We start from the raw sequence: 17,013 nt of genomic DNA on the forward strand, positions 1-17,013 counted from the left end.
TTATAAAAATGGTGTCGTTACAAGTTGTTCCTCTAAAAAATGACGATGTGTGGGGGTGCCCACAGTGAAAAAAAGTTCTTTTTCCCCTCTTTTTGATATTGAGATACACCCCCTTTTCTTTCATATTTCTTCAAAATAATTTTGTATTATGGTAGTATTATTATACTATCATCATCGGAGGTAGGTACGTCAATTAAACAAGCTAATCGTTATACTATTAATGTCTAAAGTGTCTGACACCGGTGGTGACCAAGGCGACGCCATACTTGTCGCAACAATCGATGGCGTCTTGGTCTCTCATAGATCCGCCCGGATGAGCGATGGCTTTGACGCCGGCTTGGCACGCTTTCTCGACGGAATCACCCCAAGCAAACGGAAAGAACGCGTCGGAAGCTAAGACGGAACCTTCGACGTCGTCTCCAGCTTTTTCTAACGCGATGCGGACGGAGTTTACTCTGTTCGGTTGACCAGAACCCATGCCTAACAATTTGCCCTTCTTGGCGACGGTGATGGCGTTGGATTTGACGTGTTTCACAGCTCTCCACGCGAATCGCAAGGCTTCTAATTGGTCTTCAGTCGGCTTGGTCGCAGAGACAGATGTGAATTCAATGTCTTCCGGGACTAACGAGTCTGGTTCTTGGCTCAACCATCCACCGCCGACTTGGCGCAAACCCATCGGCGCGTCCGCCGCTCTCGGTTTCGTCTCTAAAATTCTCAACGCTTTCGATTTTCCTTTCAAAACTTCCAAGCCTTTTTCCGTGTACGACGGAGCGATGACAATTTCGTAAAACATTCTCGTTTCATCATCGGTCGGTGAGCGAAATTCGCGAATTTCTCGGGCCATTTCTTCGTCCACCGTGCAATTGAAAGCGACGATGCCGCCAAAAGCGGAGATTGGATCGGCTCGAACGGCTAATCGGTACGCCTCCAACAAGTCACCGCCGGTGGCAGATTCCGAGGCAATACCACACGGATTCGTGTGCTTGACGATGACGCACGTTCTGTCCGAGGACGGGTAATCGCAAGCGCATGAATACGCCGCTTCCGCATCCAAGTAGTTGTTGTACGACATCTCTTTACCGTGGTGCACGATGGATCGAGCGACGCCGGTACCCGATGACTCGGCCAACGTGCTGTCCGAATACACCGCCGCCGGTTGGTGCGGATTTTCCCCATATCTCAACTCGTTCAACAAAGTCATAGAAACCGTCTTCTCTGGAGCAGGTTTGCCGTGGCCGATGGAATCTTCTTGCCACAAATACTCCGCCACCGAGGCGTCGTAGGAAGCGCAGTGTTGGAACGCCTTCCACGCGAGCAACTTTTTGAAATCCAAATTGGAACCATCCTTCTTCAAGTTCTCCAACAACTCATCGTAATCGTTCGGATCGACGACAACGCTCACGTGCGGATGGTTCTTTGCCGCTGCTCGGATCATAGCCGGTCCACCGATGTCGATGTTCTCCACGCACTCCTCAAACGCCTTCCCGCCTAAAACCGTCTCTCGAAACGGATACAAGTTCACGACGACGACGTCGATTAAATCGATGTTGTGTTCTGAAATCTGCTTCATGTGCGTTTCATTCTCTCTTCTCGCTAAAATTCCGCCGTGAATCCCCGGGTGCAACGTTTTCACTCTTCCGTCCAACATCTCCGGAAACGAAGTCACCGAGTCCACCGAAGTCACCGGAATGTTCTTGTCTTGAATAAACTTGGCGGAGCCACCGGTGGAGATGACTTCAAAACCGAGAGCGACTAAACCGGAAGCTAACTTGTCCAAGTTCGTTTTATCGGAAACCGAAATCAAAGCTCTCGGTTTCGCCGATGATACGATCAAAGATGACGATCTTTCCCAAGAAGTTCTTCTTCTTCTTCTTCTCATCGTCGTCGCCGTCTTTTTTAAAAACAACTGAGATGACGATGGTGATTGATGAGTTCTGCTTTTCCGGCGGCTTGCTGCCACCACAAAAAAAGAAGACGACAAGGAAGAAGACGACAAGGAAGAAGAAGAAAAAGACATCATTAGTGTATTGTTCTTTATTTCGTCAGTATTATATATTCTATATAAATGAGATGTTGTGTCGTTGTAAAAGTTGTGTTGTAAAAGAAGAAGAAGAAGAAGACGATGAAAAGTTTTTCGAAAAAGCCCTTCCTTCAACGAAACAAAACAAAGGGGCTGACACCTTCGAAAAATTCAAAAATTTTACAAGATTTTGGTGTTTTTTGATGTGTGTGTGTGTTGATTTACGATTTTTAGATGATGGGTTACGATACGAGAGCACGATGATGAGTATCACAACAACAACAAAGCAGCAGCAGCACTCCTTCTTCTTTCTCATTTATTTCAACGCGCGAACGGCGATTCGAAGGGATTGGGACATGGGCACCAATCGAACTCTTCTCGCTAACGAAGCCGCCCCCTCGTCTTCGTCTTCGTACTGGCGAGAGGAGGACAAAGTCACTTTCGCGAAGCCTTGTTTACGAGTAGCAGCAGCATCAGTAGGATTGAACGCCTCGCGAGCGATGCGCCCGGTGGCAAAGCAGAACGACTGGTATAACTTATGCGAAGGTATCGCCTCCTTGACCAATAATGAGCTCTCTTTCGGAGGTTTGACTTTGATGGTTTCCAGGAATACCCAAAATTTGTCGCGGCGTTCTTTTCTCTCCTCCGGAGTGAGTTGTCTTTGTTGAAACTCCGGCGGTACGAGTTTGCTGGGATCTAATTTCGAATCTTTCGTCCCCACCGCGGTGGTATCCACGCCGCTATCTTTCTTCCTTTTCTTCGTCGACGGGTTCAATTTCTTCGCCGCTGTTCCGGCTGCTTCTCGCTCCGCGACGACGGCTTTCCTCTTGTTGTCGTTGTTGTTGTTCTCAACCGTCGTCGCTCCCGGCGTTTGGAGGTTCAACTTCTTCTTTGCCGTCACCACTGGCGTATCGATGATCACTGCTGCCTTCTTTCCTCGCGCACCTTTCGCAGCAGTCGCCGGAACGACGGTATCAGTGGTAGCACCAGCGGCATTAACGGCGCTTCTCTTGAGATTCTTCTCGCCGCTCTTTTTATTCGACTCGGCGCCGCTCGCCGGTTCGAGTTCGAAAGCGACGGGGGTTATTTGCTCGCTCTTTTGTGTGCGCTTCTGCGGCGCCGTCTTCGGCTCTTCCGTGGCCACGGCACCACCTTTCTTGCCTCTCGAAGCCGCGATCGTTGACCTCTTCTTGGTCGCTATTGCCGTCGCGGGAATCTCCTTCTCTTTCTCTATTTTTTCTTCTTCTTTCTTCGTTGCCGCCGCAACTTTCTCGGCGTTCGAAGCAGCATTCTTCCGCACCTTTTTCGTAGCGACAGCATCCACTGCTGGCGTCTTTGGAGTTTTCTCCGCCGCTGCCGTTTTTCTCTTCGCACCACCTGAAACCGCCTTGGTATTCGCAGTATTCGATGACTTCTTCGCCGCGTCGTTGTTAGTAGAAGAAGCTACAATATTCTTCAACAACGGCGGCGATGGAACTACGTTTTCCTTCTCCTTCTCGGCTTTCTTATTCTTCGCAGACCCAGTTAAAGACCCGAAAGTTGCTTTCAAGGCTGGTCTTGCGGCGGTTGGCGTCATCATCGTCGCTCTCGGTTTGTGCTTCACCCCGGACGAAGGCAACACTTCCGAGAAGTCTCTCAACGCCGACGGGCCTGGCGCGTGTCGAGAAACGAGCGGATCCCACGCCCAAGGAGCTAACTTGGCGAGTTCTTTCTGTTGTCGAGACATCGGGACTTGCAGTTGTTGCGGGTGTTTTGTATTTTTCGGAGACAATTTCCTCGTCGTCGTATTCTTCTTCTTCTTCTTCTTCTCGTCGTTTTGTTCTTTTTCTTCCATATCTTGGTCTTCAGACTGTTGGTCACGTTGGTCGTCGTCGTCATCCGTCTCACCGTCGCTCTCACTGCTGCTCGAGGACGGCGAAACTTTGTTCGCGATCAGCGCATCCACCGGGCAATCTCGGGTGGATTCAGCTAACGCTAGAGCTAATTGTTGCCTCTCGGTTAATCGTTTCGTTGGCTGAGCACTCGTCGTCGTCATTCTTGTTTGTTGTTGTTGTTCAGATATATTTGAATATTCTCTCGTCTTCTGATTTTTGAGATGTAGTATATGCTTCTTCTTCTTAATAATACGATGTCCAATCGGACGACGTATTCTCTCGAGTCAAAAACGACGACCCGAATCAACGGTTGAAGTTTTAAGAAGCGTTAGTAGTTGTTCTCTCCTCTCCTCGAATGGAATGGATGATATATAAAAGAAGATATATGTAATAAACGAGCGCGGGGAATGAGGACCAAGTCTTTTAGTATTTTGTGTGAGAAATCGAAATTTTTTTGAAAAAAAGACCCCCGTGTTGAATGATGAAGAGAGTTTCTTTCTCAATAATATTGTTATAGTATTTCTTATTATTATATATATAAAATGAGTATCTCAGATATCAGTGTGTATCTCGAACAACAACATAATGCATGTAGTAGCACATGCGTTGCGTTTATATTACTCCACTATTATTATTTTTCATCTCTTCTCTTTACTTCTAGTGCGTTGATGAAATGCGCGTTTTGGTTTCGAAAAAGCTAATGTTCGGCCAGCTCCAAAAAGCTGACTGTACACCTTTTTCTCGAACAAAAACACCTTTCACCCCCCAGTTAAGCAGAAAAGGATTACTTCGGCTTGTACGCAGCCTTCGCTTTCTCGTATCTGACCTTATCGGCGTCCGCCTTCTTGTTGTACGGCACCTTTTCGGAATCAGACATGGCTCTCCACAATTCGCCGAGCTTCTTGCCGACTTCGGTCACCTTCATGTCCGGGTTCGCTTTGACAACCTTCGCTCTTTGGTCGTTCATGAAGAAAAAGTACGCGGACAAGTTTCTTTTCGGCGCGTTCGGGTCTTTCACCTTCTTCACTTTCTTCACCTTCTTCGGGGATTTCGCTGGAGTCTTGGCCATTTTGTGTATGTGTTGTTTTTAAAAACTGTTTTAGAGAGAAGCGATGAAATGGTCAGTCTCTGGCTGTTTTGATTTGACGAGGAAAATTTTGTTTTTTGCCCCTTTCGCCTTTTTTTCTCTCTTTTTTTCTCTCGTTTTTCAAAAATTTGAGTGAAAAAATCAGTCCTTTTTTCTCTCTTTTTTGAGAGAAGAAGCACGTCGAAGGAGAACGTTGAGAAGAATCTAAAGAGAAAATTAAATCGTCTCTTCTTCTCTGGCCACATTTAACAGGTGAAAACGTATCCGATCAACGGGGAGAAGAACGTAAACTGTTCTCTCGATCGATTTCTGTCCATTTTGATAGGTATTTTTCATATCTTCTGGGGTACATTGTCCCGTTTTTTTTCGAATGAGAAATTTCTTCAAGCGCGTGATCTCTCCTATATAATTGTCTCTTTTGAACAAAGAGACAATTATATGGGAGCTAACAGAAATTGGCACACTCTTTCTCCTTCTTAACGCGCAGAAAAACGAACAACGAGGAACGAATGATGAACAAAAATGAAAGGTACAGGATACCCGCTCATTTTCCGTTCTTTTCGTGCGAGAATAAAAACGATTTATTTTGTATATGTGCGTACCTTACGTTACTGCTTCTTTAAAAGAATGAAGAAAGTTTGAATTCATCAATTCTTTCATATTTGCAAACAAAAGTTTTCACCCCTTTGTGAACTGATTTTTTGCTTCTTTTTCACGAGAAGATTTTTTCAGCTGAAATTCTTTCTCTTCTTTTTTCTCCTTTTTGATTGCAAAAAAGAGAGAAAAAAAGAGAAACCAACAACGAGAGACATCATTCATTCATTTCACTCACACGCATATAGTATATATATATATATTAATAAAGAACAGCAGCAAATAATAATAATAATAATGGGAGCGAAAAGCCGAAGAAAGAAACCAGAGGTGAAAGAAAACAATCGAAAACGAATAGAGAAGATACAAGAGTCGAAGAAGAAACAGAAGAAAATTTCTTCTTCCGGCGGCGACTTTCACGACGATGATGGAAAAAATAAAAATGGAACCACAAAGAACAACAACAACAACAGGAACACTAATGGTGGTGGTGGTGGTGCTTTTGGTGCTGGTATAATCGAGGCGGTGCCGATTCTAGCCTCTTACCGTGACGATGCTTTTGGGGGTCTTTTCGTTGCCATGGCATATTGTAAGGAGATGAAAATGATGTTGTTAGTGGAAGATAGGAGTAAAAAGAGTTTGGTGGTGTCTGTTTTCGGCGGCGGTGTGGGAGAAAAAAGAGAATTTGAAGCGGAAGATACGATACGAGCGATGGCGTTTTCGCGATGCGGCAATTACTTTGCCGTTTCCGGGGACGATAAGAGAGTGTGCATCTTTGAAAGAAAGAAGGGAGAAGACCAAGAGGGAGGAGATTTTTATTACTCGCTCGCGAACACGCGTTTGGCGAATAAGAAAGTCACCTCGGTGACATTTACTTTAGATTCCAAACATATCGTTTACAGCGATAAATACGGCGACGTGCGCGTCAGTGAGGTTTTAACACCAGTGAACGACACCAATAAAGACATTACAACGACAACAACAACAAAAGACGAGAAAATCGACGCGGAGGGCGGCGATGCGGAAACGGGCGTTTTCGACAAACTTCTCCTAGGACACACAGGAACGGTGGTGACGAGCGTATGCGTCGTCGACGGCGTTACAAAAGACGACAAAAAAGAAGAATTCGTGTGCACGGCAGATCAAGAAGGAAAGATACGAGTCACGAGAATGCCTCCAGCTGATCTCCGCACGGATATCGAAGGTTCGGGATTTGACATTCAATCGTTTTGCTTTGGGCACCAAGGATTCGTGGCGAAAGTAGTCCCCGCGTTTTCGAAAAATAAAAATATCATCGTTTCCGCAGGTGGCGACGGGACAATACGCGCGTGGGATTGTTTGACAGGCAAACAGGTTTCTAAAACCGTGAAATGTACTCCGGAGATTCCAGTGCAAGACTTGGACGTGATGCCAACCGATGATGAAAACTCTATTTCGGTTGTCGCGATACTTGAAAACGGGAAGAAGTTTGGCGCGCTTATGTTCGTGAACGAACTCGCCGGAAAAGAAGACGAAATCCTCAAACATGACGCAGAATCAAGCGATGCGAATGTTTGCGCTATGCGTGCTCCGGTTTGTGTAGTTTTGGAAAATAGCTCGGAAGAGGAAGAAGGAGTTGAGAAAAAGTACGTAAAGTGTGTAGGACGAATTGGAGAGGAAGAAGTGATGGAAATCAAAATCGTGGAGGAAGAAGTTCAAAGAGGGATAAAAGCGAGCGAGTTCTTTGACAGCAAGTTTTAATATACTATAGTACTTATAGCAGCGCTTTTAGTCCAAGCAAGAATTACCATCTAATGCCTCTTTTTCTATTAGGATTCTATATTTGCTTACTTTATACGTTACGTACACACTATTACGGAAACCTTTGAAACTGCGAAAAGTCTGGCGCACGTTTCTCCAGGAACGCTCTCCTCCCTTCGGCACCTTCGCCGCTTTGATAAAACAACATAGTTGCGGACCCGCCTAAATCTTGAATGCCAGCTTGCCCATCCTCAGCCGCGTTCAGCGCGTTCTTCGTTAATCGCAAAGCTGTCGGCGAGTTCCGCAAAATTTCTCTACACCACGTCGCCGTTTCTCGCTCTAAATCTTTCAAAGGTACGACGCAGTTGACTAATCCCATATTCAACGCCTCTTTCGCGTCGTACATTCTCGCTAAAAACCACATCTCTCTCGCTTTCTTCTGCCCTATTAGCCGCGCCATGTGCGTGGACCCGTATCCCGCATCGAACGACCCAACTTTTGGTCCAGTCTGTCCAAACACCGCGTTGTCCGCCGCGATGGTCAAATCGCAAATCATATGTAAGATGTGTCCGCCGCCGACGCAATATCCAGCCACCGACGCGATCACTGGTTTCGGCAATCGACGAATTTGCATCTGTAAATCCAAAACGTTTAATCTCGGAACTTTTTTTCCTCCTCGTTCCTCCCTCTCATCCACGTAGCCACCGTCACCTCGTACGCTCTGATCTCCTCCGGAACAAAACGCCAAGTCTCCGGCGCCGCGCAACACAACCACCCCGACTGTCGCGTCGTCTCTCGCGTCATCAAAACATCTCTGCATTTCCTTGATTGTTTTTGGCGTGAATGCGTTTCTTTTCTCCGGTCTGTTGATGGTGATTCGTGCAATCTTTCCTCCTTCTCTCCTCATATCTTCGATTTTCGATTTCTCGTAAATCACTTCTTCCAATATCGGTTTCGTGTGCATCAAATGTGAAAACTCCGTTTCCGGAACGCACTCTTCCCAACACACCGGTTCTTGGGAGACGTACCCGTGCATTTTCTCGTACGACGTCGGTTCCCCAGTCGCCGAGGCGTACGTGTTACTACTCGTTCGATGCGTGGTCATCATGCTCGTCGTCGTCTGATGAATGCGCGCGTTGTTGTTGTTGAAATTGGATAAAAAATCTCGTCCATTGTCGTCCTCGAAATCGTGAAACGTCGAAAACGCGTTTTGTTGTGAATGAAGAAGAACGTGGTCTCGAATCGATTGCACTCTCCGTCTCGCGTTGTTATTGTTGTTGTTGTTGTTGTTGTTGTTAGTACTCTCCATTTTATTATTCGTACACAGAAGACTACTACTACTAAATTCTTCTTCTTCTTGTATTCCTCAAACAAAAAAGTCGTGTGTCGTTGTGATGAGTACGTTTTTGTTTGTTGAACACAGAAAAGAAGGAAAAAGATTTCAAAAAACCAAAAAAAGTAAAACGTGAAGATATCTCTTCATTTTTGTTCGCACAACACGCGCGCTTATTCACATTACAGTTTTAGTAATGACGACGACGACGACGATTCAGACGATGATTTTAACAACAACAACACCGAAAATATCGGCGATGAGAACGAGTCTTTCGAGTGCAGCAGGAGGAAAAGGAAAAGGAGGAAAAGGAGGACAAAAACTTTTTGTCCATCATCATCGACAGAAGTCGTTCGAAGTTCGAGCGACGTCCTCGTCGTCCACGTCCACTTCCTCTTCCTCCTCGATCTCCTCTTCGTCAAATACGATATTATCCAACACGCCGAACGGAGTGCTCTTCTCCTCGAACAGCTCGAAGAACCACAACGATTATTCCATCGCTTTAGATAAACTGAGAGCGTCTGGGTGCGAAGTCTACGACGTCGGGTCGAGGTTTCTCTCCAAAGGCGACCGAGGCGAGGACGTGAAAGCGTTGCAGGCTTTGTTAATGAGCGAGGGATTGCTAAGCAAAGACGTCGCACCGACCGGGATTTTCGACGAAGGCACGAAAACGGCGTTGCAAAGTTGGCAAGTGAGACGGTGTTTACCGAATCACGGCGCGTTTGGCGATTTGTGTCGATTGGCGTATCTCGACGAAAAGCGGTTGGAAATGAAGTCGCTGTTGTCGAGCCCTTTGCCGCCGGATAGAAGGAAATGGAAAGAGGCGGCGGTATATCAGCCACAACCGATGCCGAAGAGAGCGAAAAGTGGGGGTATTATGTCGCTGAATAGTCCAATGTCGTGGGTACAAGTGACGATCGGGGCGCTCGTCGGAGCGACGATTTTATCCGCCGCTTTGGTTTTACCAAACATAGACATGGACGAAATCGCGAATCGCCCGGACGAGTTGACCGACGAAGAAGAGGCGTACGCGATGAAGATTTTGAACGGCGTTCCGAAGAAGAAAGTAGAAGAAGAAAAAGGAGAGAAAGATGACGAATAAAACAAGAATAATACTTTAACAATTGCCGCGCTATGCTATACTACATTTTTATAAATGCCACTCCTGTGTGCCCGCTAAAAAACGCTAAAAAACTGCTATCGACTTTTATACTCTCTTCTTTTAGAATTAAACTCCTCGAAATCCTTGACCGTCATGTGAACTCCCACCTCTAATAAGTGCTCTGCTTTTTGAGAAGTCATAACACCAACGACAAAACATCCCGCCGCCACTGCAGCCGTCGCTCCACTCGGCGAATCTTCAAAAACGATGCAATCCTTCGCGTCTTCAATCGGGTCTAGTCCCAGCAAACGCAAGCCGTCGATGTACGGTTGCGGATGCGGCTTGGCGTGTTCACACTCACCACCTAACACGACTAACTCTTTGAACCAAACGTCTAATTGCAGCGCTTTTAGCATCATATCTGCGTTTTCTCTCGGTGCGTTTGTGACTGCTATTTTTGGTATTTTCTCAGCATCTATTTGGCTCATCAACTCTGAAAGTCCATTCAGTCTCCGTAAAGATGTAATCGCTCGTCTTCTGTATTCTTTTTCCTTCTCTGTCCACATTCTCTCGCGCTCTTCTTCGCTTAAATCCGGATATAAGTTGTTGAATATGATTGGATTTGACCCTCCGGCTATGTGTTTCCGAAAGAAGTCGTGGTCGATTGGCTTTCGAGATGGATTTTTCACCGATGGAACTTTCATAATCAACTCTTGAAAACATTCGAAGTGCACCGGGTCGGAATCACAGAGCGTGCCATCGATGTCGAATAAAAAAGCTTTCGGATTCGAGGGCAGTTTTTTTAGTACCATCGTCGGCAATACTCTCATCTTCACAATGTGCAGAACACCTTCTGAGCTTCTTCTCTTTCTCTTCTCTTTTTTTTTCCTTTGTTTTGCAATGGTGTTTTGTTTGCAACACATTTCTTCTCTCTCCAATTTCTTCTTTGGGTGATTCTTCAAAACACACAACAACAACAGTGTAGTGTGTAAAAGTTGTTTAATAATAGTAATACTACGAATGGCATCTCAAACACTGCCACCACATCCGCGTTCATCTCCGACGCGAAAAGAAGACAAAGAAGACAAAGAGGAAGAAGTTGCTTTGTTCTTCAAGAAGAAGAAGAATTCATCAATTCGTCGAAACACCAATACTAACAAGAAGAACAAACGAAAGAAGACAAACGAAGAAGAAGAAGAAGAAGAAGAAGATGATGATATCGACGACGTTTCCGTGAGAGTACAGAAAGCGAAAGAGCGCTTGAATGAACGCCAGGAGATGTCTAAAGTCGGTCAGAGTAAAGGTGTGGACAGTGAGTTGCTCTTATTAGGCGACACGAAAGAGCGAGAGGCAAAAGCGAGAGAACGAGAGTTGTTGTTGAAAGAACAACAAGAAAAGAAAGAGAGGAGCGGCGGCGGGGAAGTGCAACTGGCGTTTGGAGCGGGAGCGAAAGGAGGATTAACGATAATGCAGAACGAAAATAATAGCAACTACAACGAAGACCCACAAATGCAATTGTACGTGGAGGAAGAGTTAGAGAAGCGACGACGGGAACGGGAAGAGGCGCAACAACAAAAAGACGGCGACGGCGAGGACGAACGAGAACGAAACGAAGGAGGAGACAGAGGCGATTTTCACTCGTTACAAAAAGCCAAAGAGGATTTGTGGAAAACGGAAACGTACTACGCGAACGCCGCGCAAAAACGGAAAGACGACATCGCTCGCAAAGAAACTGCGGATAGAAATTTAACCGGCATAACCGAGGTTGAAATATCCCAATTCGAACGAGTGAAAATGTTACAAGCGACCGAAGACGCCAAGAAGCGAATACAACGCCAAAAAAATAAAGAAGACGCCGCCGACGACGAAGGAGAAGAGTGGATCGATTTAGGCGTCAAAAGCGACGAGGCTTTGGAAATCGAGAAGAAGAAAGAAAGAATGGTCGCCAAAGCTAAAGGACTCGGGTTTAGAAAGTTTGGGAAGAAGAAAAGCGGATGATGATTAGATGTTAGTTTTTACGAGTAGCGATAAGAATAGTTTTGTGCCCTGTGGTTTCTTTCCAAGTTGTTTGTTTGTGGTAGTTTTAGCGTGGTCTTAGCTGTGTTGTGTGAATCTAGTGGAAAAGAAATGGACACATGTAAAGCTTTCCTTCTGGTACCTCAACGAACTTTTTTTTTTTCATCATCACATTTTGTCCAAAACCGGCATAAAAAACTTTTTATCATCTCTAACACATGAGCGATGAAAATCTTCCTCTGATTAGCTATCGAAGGTTAAAATCAAAGGATGAAGAAGAACTCGCTCGGTTAAAATACGCGCTCGTGGACAGCGAATATGGATTTTTCCAGTTGGTCGTCGACGACGATTCAGACGACACGAGTAAATTCGGGAAAGATATCAAACGAGTTTACGATTCTGGAAGAAAGTTCTTCAAAGAACTCAGCGAGGACGAGAAGAAGCAATACGTACACACGCAATACGAGACGTTTGAGACCGGTGGGTACGTTCCTTTATTCGAAGAGTACGCGTATAAAGCGAACGAAATCGCGTGCGTGGAGTCTTTTGATTTGGTCAGAGATATCGAAGAAAATGAGAAAGATGAAGAAGACGAAAATAATGAAACAGATGATGATTTTACGAAACAACCATCCGGCGCGAGAGGAAGAATCGATTGGCCCGTTGAAGTTCCGGAGATGAAAAATGCGTTCAACATCTTTTACCGAAAATGCGACGAGATCGCGCGAGTTTTGTTCTTGTCGTTTGCAAAGGCACTGTCTATAAAAGACGAACGCGCGTTTGAGAAGCACTTTTCGAGAGATTCTCACTGCGCCATGCGGTTCATGCGATATCCTAATAATGATAATAATAATAATAATAATAATAACGATAAGAAGAAGAACAAGAGCAAGTCTAGCGACGACGCAAAAGAGGTGGGCGTGTCAGAACACACGGACTTTGAGATGATGACTTTCTTGCATCAGAATGAACGCGGTTTGTACGTGAAGAAACGGAGAGGAAAAAACAGAGACGAAGAAGGCGAATGGATGTCTGCCCCAGTTTTGCAGGAAGACGAGGCAAAGTTTTTAGTAATCATTAGCGATGGATTAGAAGCGTTCACGAATGGAACGTACAAAGCGACACCGCATCGAGTAGAGCGACCCGAGAACAGGGAAAGATTTTCCATCGTTCGCTTTAACGGTGTCAACGCGGAGACGCAGGTAAACCCGTTGCCTGACTTTGTTGGAGCTAAAAGAAAGCGAGGTGAAGCGATGACAACACAGCTCGATTTAATCACGACAAAAGTTAAAGAAGCGGATAGAAATTTGAAAGACCTCGTGAAAAGAAAGAAACATCCCAAGGAGGCGTTAACGGCAAACCCCGAACGGTTCGCTCAACTCTTAATTTTGGCGAAAGACGACGACGCGCAGTGGCATATTTGCTTAGCGTTACACAAATCGGGAGAGTTCGCAGAGCGATACACCGGTTTCATAGGAAAAGTAGAAACGTGGTACGACATTAATGCGTTAGCAGAAACGTCAATTTTTGCCGCCTGCGAAGCCTTGGAAGAGAACATTACTATGCCGGAAAATGCGAAAGCACGGGTCACTGAGAAAGCTCGATTTCGATTTCACGGATGGTTAAAAGAGAGCAAGGTGGCGATTGAACACGAGTGCGTGTTGATTTTAAACAACTCGAGAGAAAAAGAAGCGTTATTGAAAGATTACACGGAGTTGAGTGTGTCCGCCAAGGAAACAATCCGCGTGATTCCCAAATGGTTCAAAGTTGAAGACATACCGTATGCAGAAATGCCCGAAGACGATATGCACTGGTATCCGAAGGTGATAGAGGCGTCAATCGTCGACGAGGAGAAGAAGATTCACGGCGGCTATTTCACGTTTGACGAAGCCTCTGGCGCGTTGAAAGAATTTGAAATCAAGACGTATCCGAAAGTGTAGTCGTCTTAGGATGGACGATTCAGTATTATTAGAGCAGTAAAGAAAACTTTAGCACGCATGAGCGAAGTTCAAAATAGTGTGGTTGAAAGTATGTAAAAAAAGAAGAAGAGACGTGTGTACTCATACGAGAGAAAAAAACCCATCCGTCGTCCTCATAAAATTTGTGTTGTTCTCGTTTGTTGTCAACTTAAATGAACCCTCCGTTCATCCAAATGACGCCACAACAACAGCAACAGCAACAGAGAGGATTTCTTTTGCTCTTTTTGCTCTTCTTTTTCGTGTTAACTTCTGGCCCGGGAGCTGGAGAGTTGAGACATAACGCGCGACGAAACCGCATGGACAGTTTCCAGGAAGACAAGAAGAACTTTGAGTTGAAGAAATCAAACGTGAAAGATACAATCATATTAGACTTGTCCAAATCGAACGAGATTTTGGAATTAGAGAACAAGCAGTTGAAAATAAGCGTGATTGGATTGATGCAAAAGTTAAGAGAAACAGAGAGAGAAGGAGGAAAAGGAGAGAATTTCATATCTGAGTTGAAGGAAGAGTTCAATTTGACAAAAATCTCTGGACTAGGCAGTGTTGGACCTTCTTCTTCTTCTTCTCCTTCTTCTTCGAGAGGGAGCAGTAGCACTAAAAGTAACGAAAAGGAGGTGATATTAGAACTCCCCGGTAGGACATTAGATGATGCAAGGATGCGGCACAAAGAAGAGGGAGAAGGAGGAGGAAGAGAAGGAGAAAGCGCTTCCTCGGGGCGGCAAGTTCCTCGACGCGCCTTTGTACCTTCTTCTCTTAAGTAGTTTGTTGTGTAACATGTACATTGCATATAGAATAAATAATATAACTATAATGGCTAACACTGAATCTAGTATTCACATCAATACACTATTCTTCTTTTAAAGCTTCAACGGACTTTGAGAATTGAGGTTCTGTTAGTAGTCGTGTCGCCTTCGCTACGTTTTTGTTGCCCGCTCGAAGAAGAATTCGGCCCAATGCGATACTTCCCCGGAGCGAGACGGTTCGGCGAGTGATTTCGCGTGATGTCACCCAGTACTACTCTGCTCGTTGGTAAGGATGAGTAAAGTTTCGCGACGAACGGTGCTCGCGGCGCCGATGTTTTCTTCTCTTTAAAAATTTTCGTGTTCACTTTTGTAGCCTCTTCAAAATCATCCATCACCACGTTCACATTCGACGACTTCATCTTCTTCATCTGATCGTTTCCTCCTAAATCGTCGTTCGCGCCACTGTTACTATTGTATCTTCTATTGTTCGATGGCAGGTTCGGATTTCTGTTTTCCTTATCTCCGTCTTCCTCGTCCTCGTACACTTCCAGTGCTGTTTTCTGTTGAGAAAGATTTTTGAAATTATTTAAATTCAAAGACGATGGCGATGTTGTCGTCGTTGATGGTTTTTGCGCGACTCTCTGCCTTTTCCTCGCGGAAGAATCCAATGCAGCAGCATTCGGAGTGGTGTTCTCTTCGATGATATGTAACGCGCTCATATTATTATTATTTTCTCCTTCTTCTTCTATCCTCTGATCTGATATGTATATAATCTAAAGCGGCCTTGGGTATGGTTTATCTGAAGTTTTTTGAATTTTTTTGGTCCTTTCTTGCGAGAGGAGGACCTTTCGCAGTCCATTTTTTTAATTTGATCTTTTGCTGACTTCCTCCTTTCGTTGTGGGTGAGAAACCAACACAAATTTCCTTATAATAAATCGCACACTATGTCCTTCGCGGTCTCTACTTCCTCGTTTGCCGGCGCCAAGGTTGCCTTGCGCAAACAACAAAATGTTCAAAAGAAGCAATCCACGATGGTTCGCGCGGCGGCCGTTTCGGGTGAAGTTCCGGTGCGTCGATATAGTTTTTTTTTTCTCACTCGATGGCCGTACCGCTTAAAAAGGAAGAGAGGAAACACGACAGAGAGACAAAATGTCGCGGAGATGAGTCTCGAAGGAGCATTCGCGAACGGTTTTGCGGTTCATAAACCAAATAGAAACGTTCATGAGTGTTGTTTCGATATGATTCCGGCGCGTTTTGATTGATGCGTTGGATCTTTTCATCTCTAAACTCTCGTTTTACGCGCGTCATTTTCGGGTATAATCATCATCACCAATCGAGAGACGACGATATAGAGGGAAGAGAGAGAGCAAAAAACAGGCCAAAAAACAAAGAGAGATATCGCGGGATCTCCTCCTCATCCGCGAGTAATCTCGGGGCAGATTAGTCTCCTCGTTTGGTCTCGCGAGATTATATTTGGATACTCGACCCAATAATAATAGATATTTGATATCCTTCCGCGTTTGGATGGATAGAGAAGGGCCGTTTTCGGTGTGCTCGTCTGTCGTCCACAGCGTTCTTGCGTGAAAATCCAGAGTCGACGTTGGCCGCTTGAAAGTTGTTATCTCTTTCTCTCTTTCTCCGACCAAAAAAAAGAAAGAGAAGAGGAAATTCCTCTGCTCTCAAAATAAATTTTCCCCGCTAAAAAAAAACCAAAACTGACGAGAACTTTTTTTTTCTAAATAAAAATATCACAGGACATGGCTAAACGTAACGTGATGAACTTGCTGCTCGTCGGTGCGCTCGGTCTTCCGGGTACGACTTTGTTGGGTGGCTTCGCGTACTACTTCGTCCCGCCGTCTGCGGGTGGTGGTGGCGCTGGCCAAGCGGCGAAGGACGCTGCCGGTAACGACATTAAGCAAGCGACTTGGTTGAAGAACCACTTGCCGGGTGATTACACTTTGTCGCAAGGTTTGAAGGGTGACGCGACGTACTTGATGGTCGATGCGGGGGGTAAAATTCGTGACTTTGGTATCAACGCCGTGTGCACGCACTTGGGTTGCGTCGTTCCGTGGAACAAGGCGGAGAACAAATTTAAATGCCCGTGCCACGGCTCCCAATACAACGCCGATGGTATGGTTATCCGTGGCCCGGCCCCGTTGTCTTTGGCTTTAGCGCACTTGACCATCGACGCCTCCGACACCGTCATCTTTTCCCCGTGGACTGAGACTGACTTCAGAACTGGCTTGGCCCCGTGGTGGAAGTAAGAAGAGAAGAGAGAGTAAAAAGTAAAAGAAGCAAAAAAAATAAACAATCCCGAACGTAAAAAGTATAAATATTTAGCAGCTTATATAAATTTGCGGAGAGAGAGGAACGACAACTTTGTATCAAGAGAGAGAAGAAGTATCATGAGGAGGAGGTGAGAGATGAGGAGGAGAGAGTGAGAGTTTTTAGAAGAGCGTTTTAATTTCTCTATAAAACATAATCTATTATATATCACAACATAATGTTTCGCATAAATAGTTCGC

General features: G+C 45.3%; 12 protein-coding genes across 12 annotated transcripts; 6 read left to right on the forward strand and 6 right to left on the reverse strand.

The window, feature by feature from the left end:
* Window positions 1-217: 217 nt before the first annotated feature.
* Window positions 218-1,879, reverse strand: Bathy15g02490 (bifunctional phosphoribosylaminoimidazolecarboxamide formyltransferase/IMP cyclohydrolase; the record flags this gene model as incomplete). The annotated part of the gene is made up of 1 exon (XM_007508724.1): window positions 218-1,879. The coding sequence occupies one exon, from the start codon at window positions 1,877-1,879 to the stop codon at window positions 218-220; it is 1,662 nt and encodes a 553-aa protein (XP_007508786.1).
* A 457-nt stretch (window positions 1,880-2,336) lies between these two features.
* Bathy15g02500 (predicted protein) lies at window positions 2,337-4,055 on the reverse strand (the record flags this gene model as incomplete). The annotated part of the gene is made up of 1 exon (XM_007508752.1): window positions 2,337-4,055. The coding sequence occupies one exon, from the start codon at window positions 4,053-4,055 to the stop codon at window positions 2,337-2,339; it is 1,719 nt and encodes a 572-aa protein (XP_007508814.1).
* A 623-nt stretch (window positions 4,056-4,678) lies between these two features.
* Window positions 4,679-4,963, reverse strand: Bathy15g02510 (nucleosome binding protein; the record flags this gene model as incomplete). Its single annotated transcript, XM_007508841.1, has 1 exon — window positions 4,679-4,963. The coding sequence occupies one exon, from the start codon at window positions 4,961-4,963 to the stop codon at window positions 4,679-4,681; it is 285 nt and encodes a 94-aa protein (XP_007508903.1).
* Window positions 4,964-5,872: 909 nt separating this feature from the next.
* Window positions 5,873-7,315, forward strand: Bathy15g02520 (unknown protein; the record flags this gene model as incomplete). Its single annotated transcript, XM_007508715.1, has 1 exon — window positions 5,873-7,315. One exon carries the CDS (start codon window positions 5,873-5,875, stop codon window positions 7,313-7,315), a length of 1,443 nt encoding a protein of 480 aa, XP_007508777.1.
* Window positions 7,316-7,427: 112 nt separating this feature from the next.
* Bathy15g02530 (naphthoate synthase) lies at window positions 7,428-8,624 on the reverse strand (the record flags this gene model as incomplete). The annotated part of the gene is made up of 1 exon (XM_007508924.1): window positions 7,428-8,624. One exon carries the CDS (start codon window positions 8,622-8,624, stop codon window positions 7,428-7,430), a length of 1,197 nt encoding a protein of 398 aa, XP_007508986.1.
* A 220-nt stretch (window positions 8,625-8,844) lies between these two features.
* Bathy15g02540 (unknown protein) lies at window positions 8,845-9,750 on the forward strand (the record flags this gene model as incomplete). Its single annotated transcript, XM_007508854.1, has 1 exon — window positions 8,845-9,750. The coding sequence occupies one exon, from the start codon at window positions 8,845-8,847 to the stop codon at window positions 9,748-9,750; it is 906 nt and encodes a 301-aa protein (XP_007508916.1).
* A 95-nt stretch (window positions 9,751-9,845) lies between these two features.
* Bathy15g02550 (predicted protein) lies at window positions 9,846-10,673 on the reverse strand (the record flags this gene model as incomplete). The annotated part of the gene is made up of 1 exon (XM_007508923.1): window positions 9,846-10,673. One exon carries the CDS (start codon window positions 10,671-10,673, stop codon window positions 9,846-9,848), a length of 828 nt encoding a protein of 275 aa, XP_007508985.1.
* Window positions 10,674-10,770: 97 nt separating this feature from the next.
* Window positions 10,771-11,748, forward strand: Bathy15g02560 (unknown protein; the record flags this gene model as incomplete). Its single annotated transcript, XM_007508732.1, has 1 exon — window positions 10,771-11,748. One exon carries the CDS (start codon window positions 10,771-10,773, stop codon window positions 11,746-11,748), a length of 978 nt encoding a protein of 325 aa, XP_007508794.1.
* A 236-nt stretch (window positions 11,749-11,984) lies between these two features.
* Bathy15g02570 (predicted protein) lies at window positions 11,985-13,706 on the forward strand (the record flags this gene model as incomplete). Its single annotated transcript, XM_007508806.1, has 1 exon — window positions 11,985-13,706. One exon carries the CDS (start codon window positions 11,985-11,987, stop codon window positions 13,704-13,706), a length of 1,722 nt encoding a protein of 573 aa, XP_007508868.1.
* A 212-nt stretch (window positions 13,707-13,918) lies between these two features.
* On the forward strand, window positions 13,919-14,506 carry Bathy15g02580 (unknown protein; the record flags this gene model as incomplete). The annotated part of the gene is made up of 1 exon (XM_007508810.1): window positions 13,919-14,506. One exon carries the CDS (start codon window positions 13,919-13,921, stop codon window positions 14,504-14,506), a length of 588 nt encoding a protein of 195 aa, XP_007508872.1.
* A 104-nt stretch (window positions 14,507-14,610) lies between these two features.
* Bathy15g02590 (unknown protein) lies at window positions 14,611-15,207 on the reverse strand (the record flags this gene model as incomplete). The annotated part of the gene is made up of 1 exon (XM_007508934.1): window positions 14,611-15,207. The coding sequence occupies one exon, from the start codon at window positions 15,205-15,207 to the stop codon at window positions 14,611-14,613; it is 597 nt and encodes a 198-aa protein (XP_007508996.1).
* Window positions 15,208-15,432: 225 nt separating this feature from the next.
* On the forward strand, window positions 15,433-16,752 carry Bathy15g02600 (cytochrome b6-f complex iron-sulfur subunit; the record flags this gene model as incomplete). The annotated part of the gene is made up of 3 exons (XM_007508898.1): window positions 15,433-15,555; window positions 16,021-16,044; window positions 16,243-16,752. The coding sequence occupies 3 exons, from the start codon at window positions 15,433-15,435 to the stop codon at window positions 16,750-16,752; spliced, it is 657 nt and encodes a 218-aa protein (XP_007508960.1).
* Between the last annotated feature and the right edge of the window lie 261 nt (window positions 16,753-17,013).

The sequence above is a fragment of the Bathycoccus prasinos genome (genome assembly GCF_002220235.1).
Source record: "Bathycoccus prasinos genomic : Chromosome_15".
NCBI classification, from domain to species: Eukaryota; Viridiplantae; Chlorophyta; class Mamiellophyceae; order Mamiellales; family Bathycoccaceae; genus Bathycoccus; species Bathycoccus prasinos.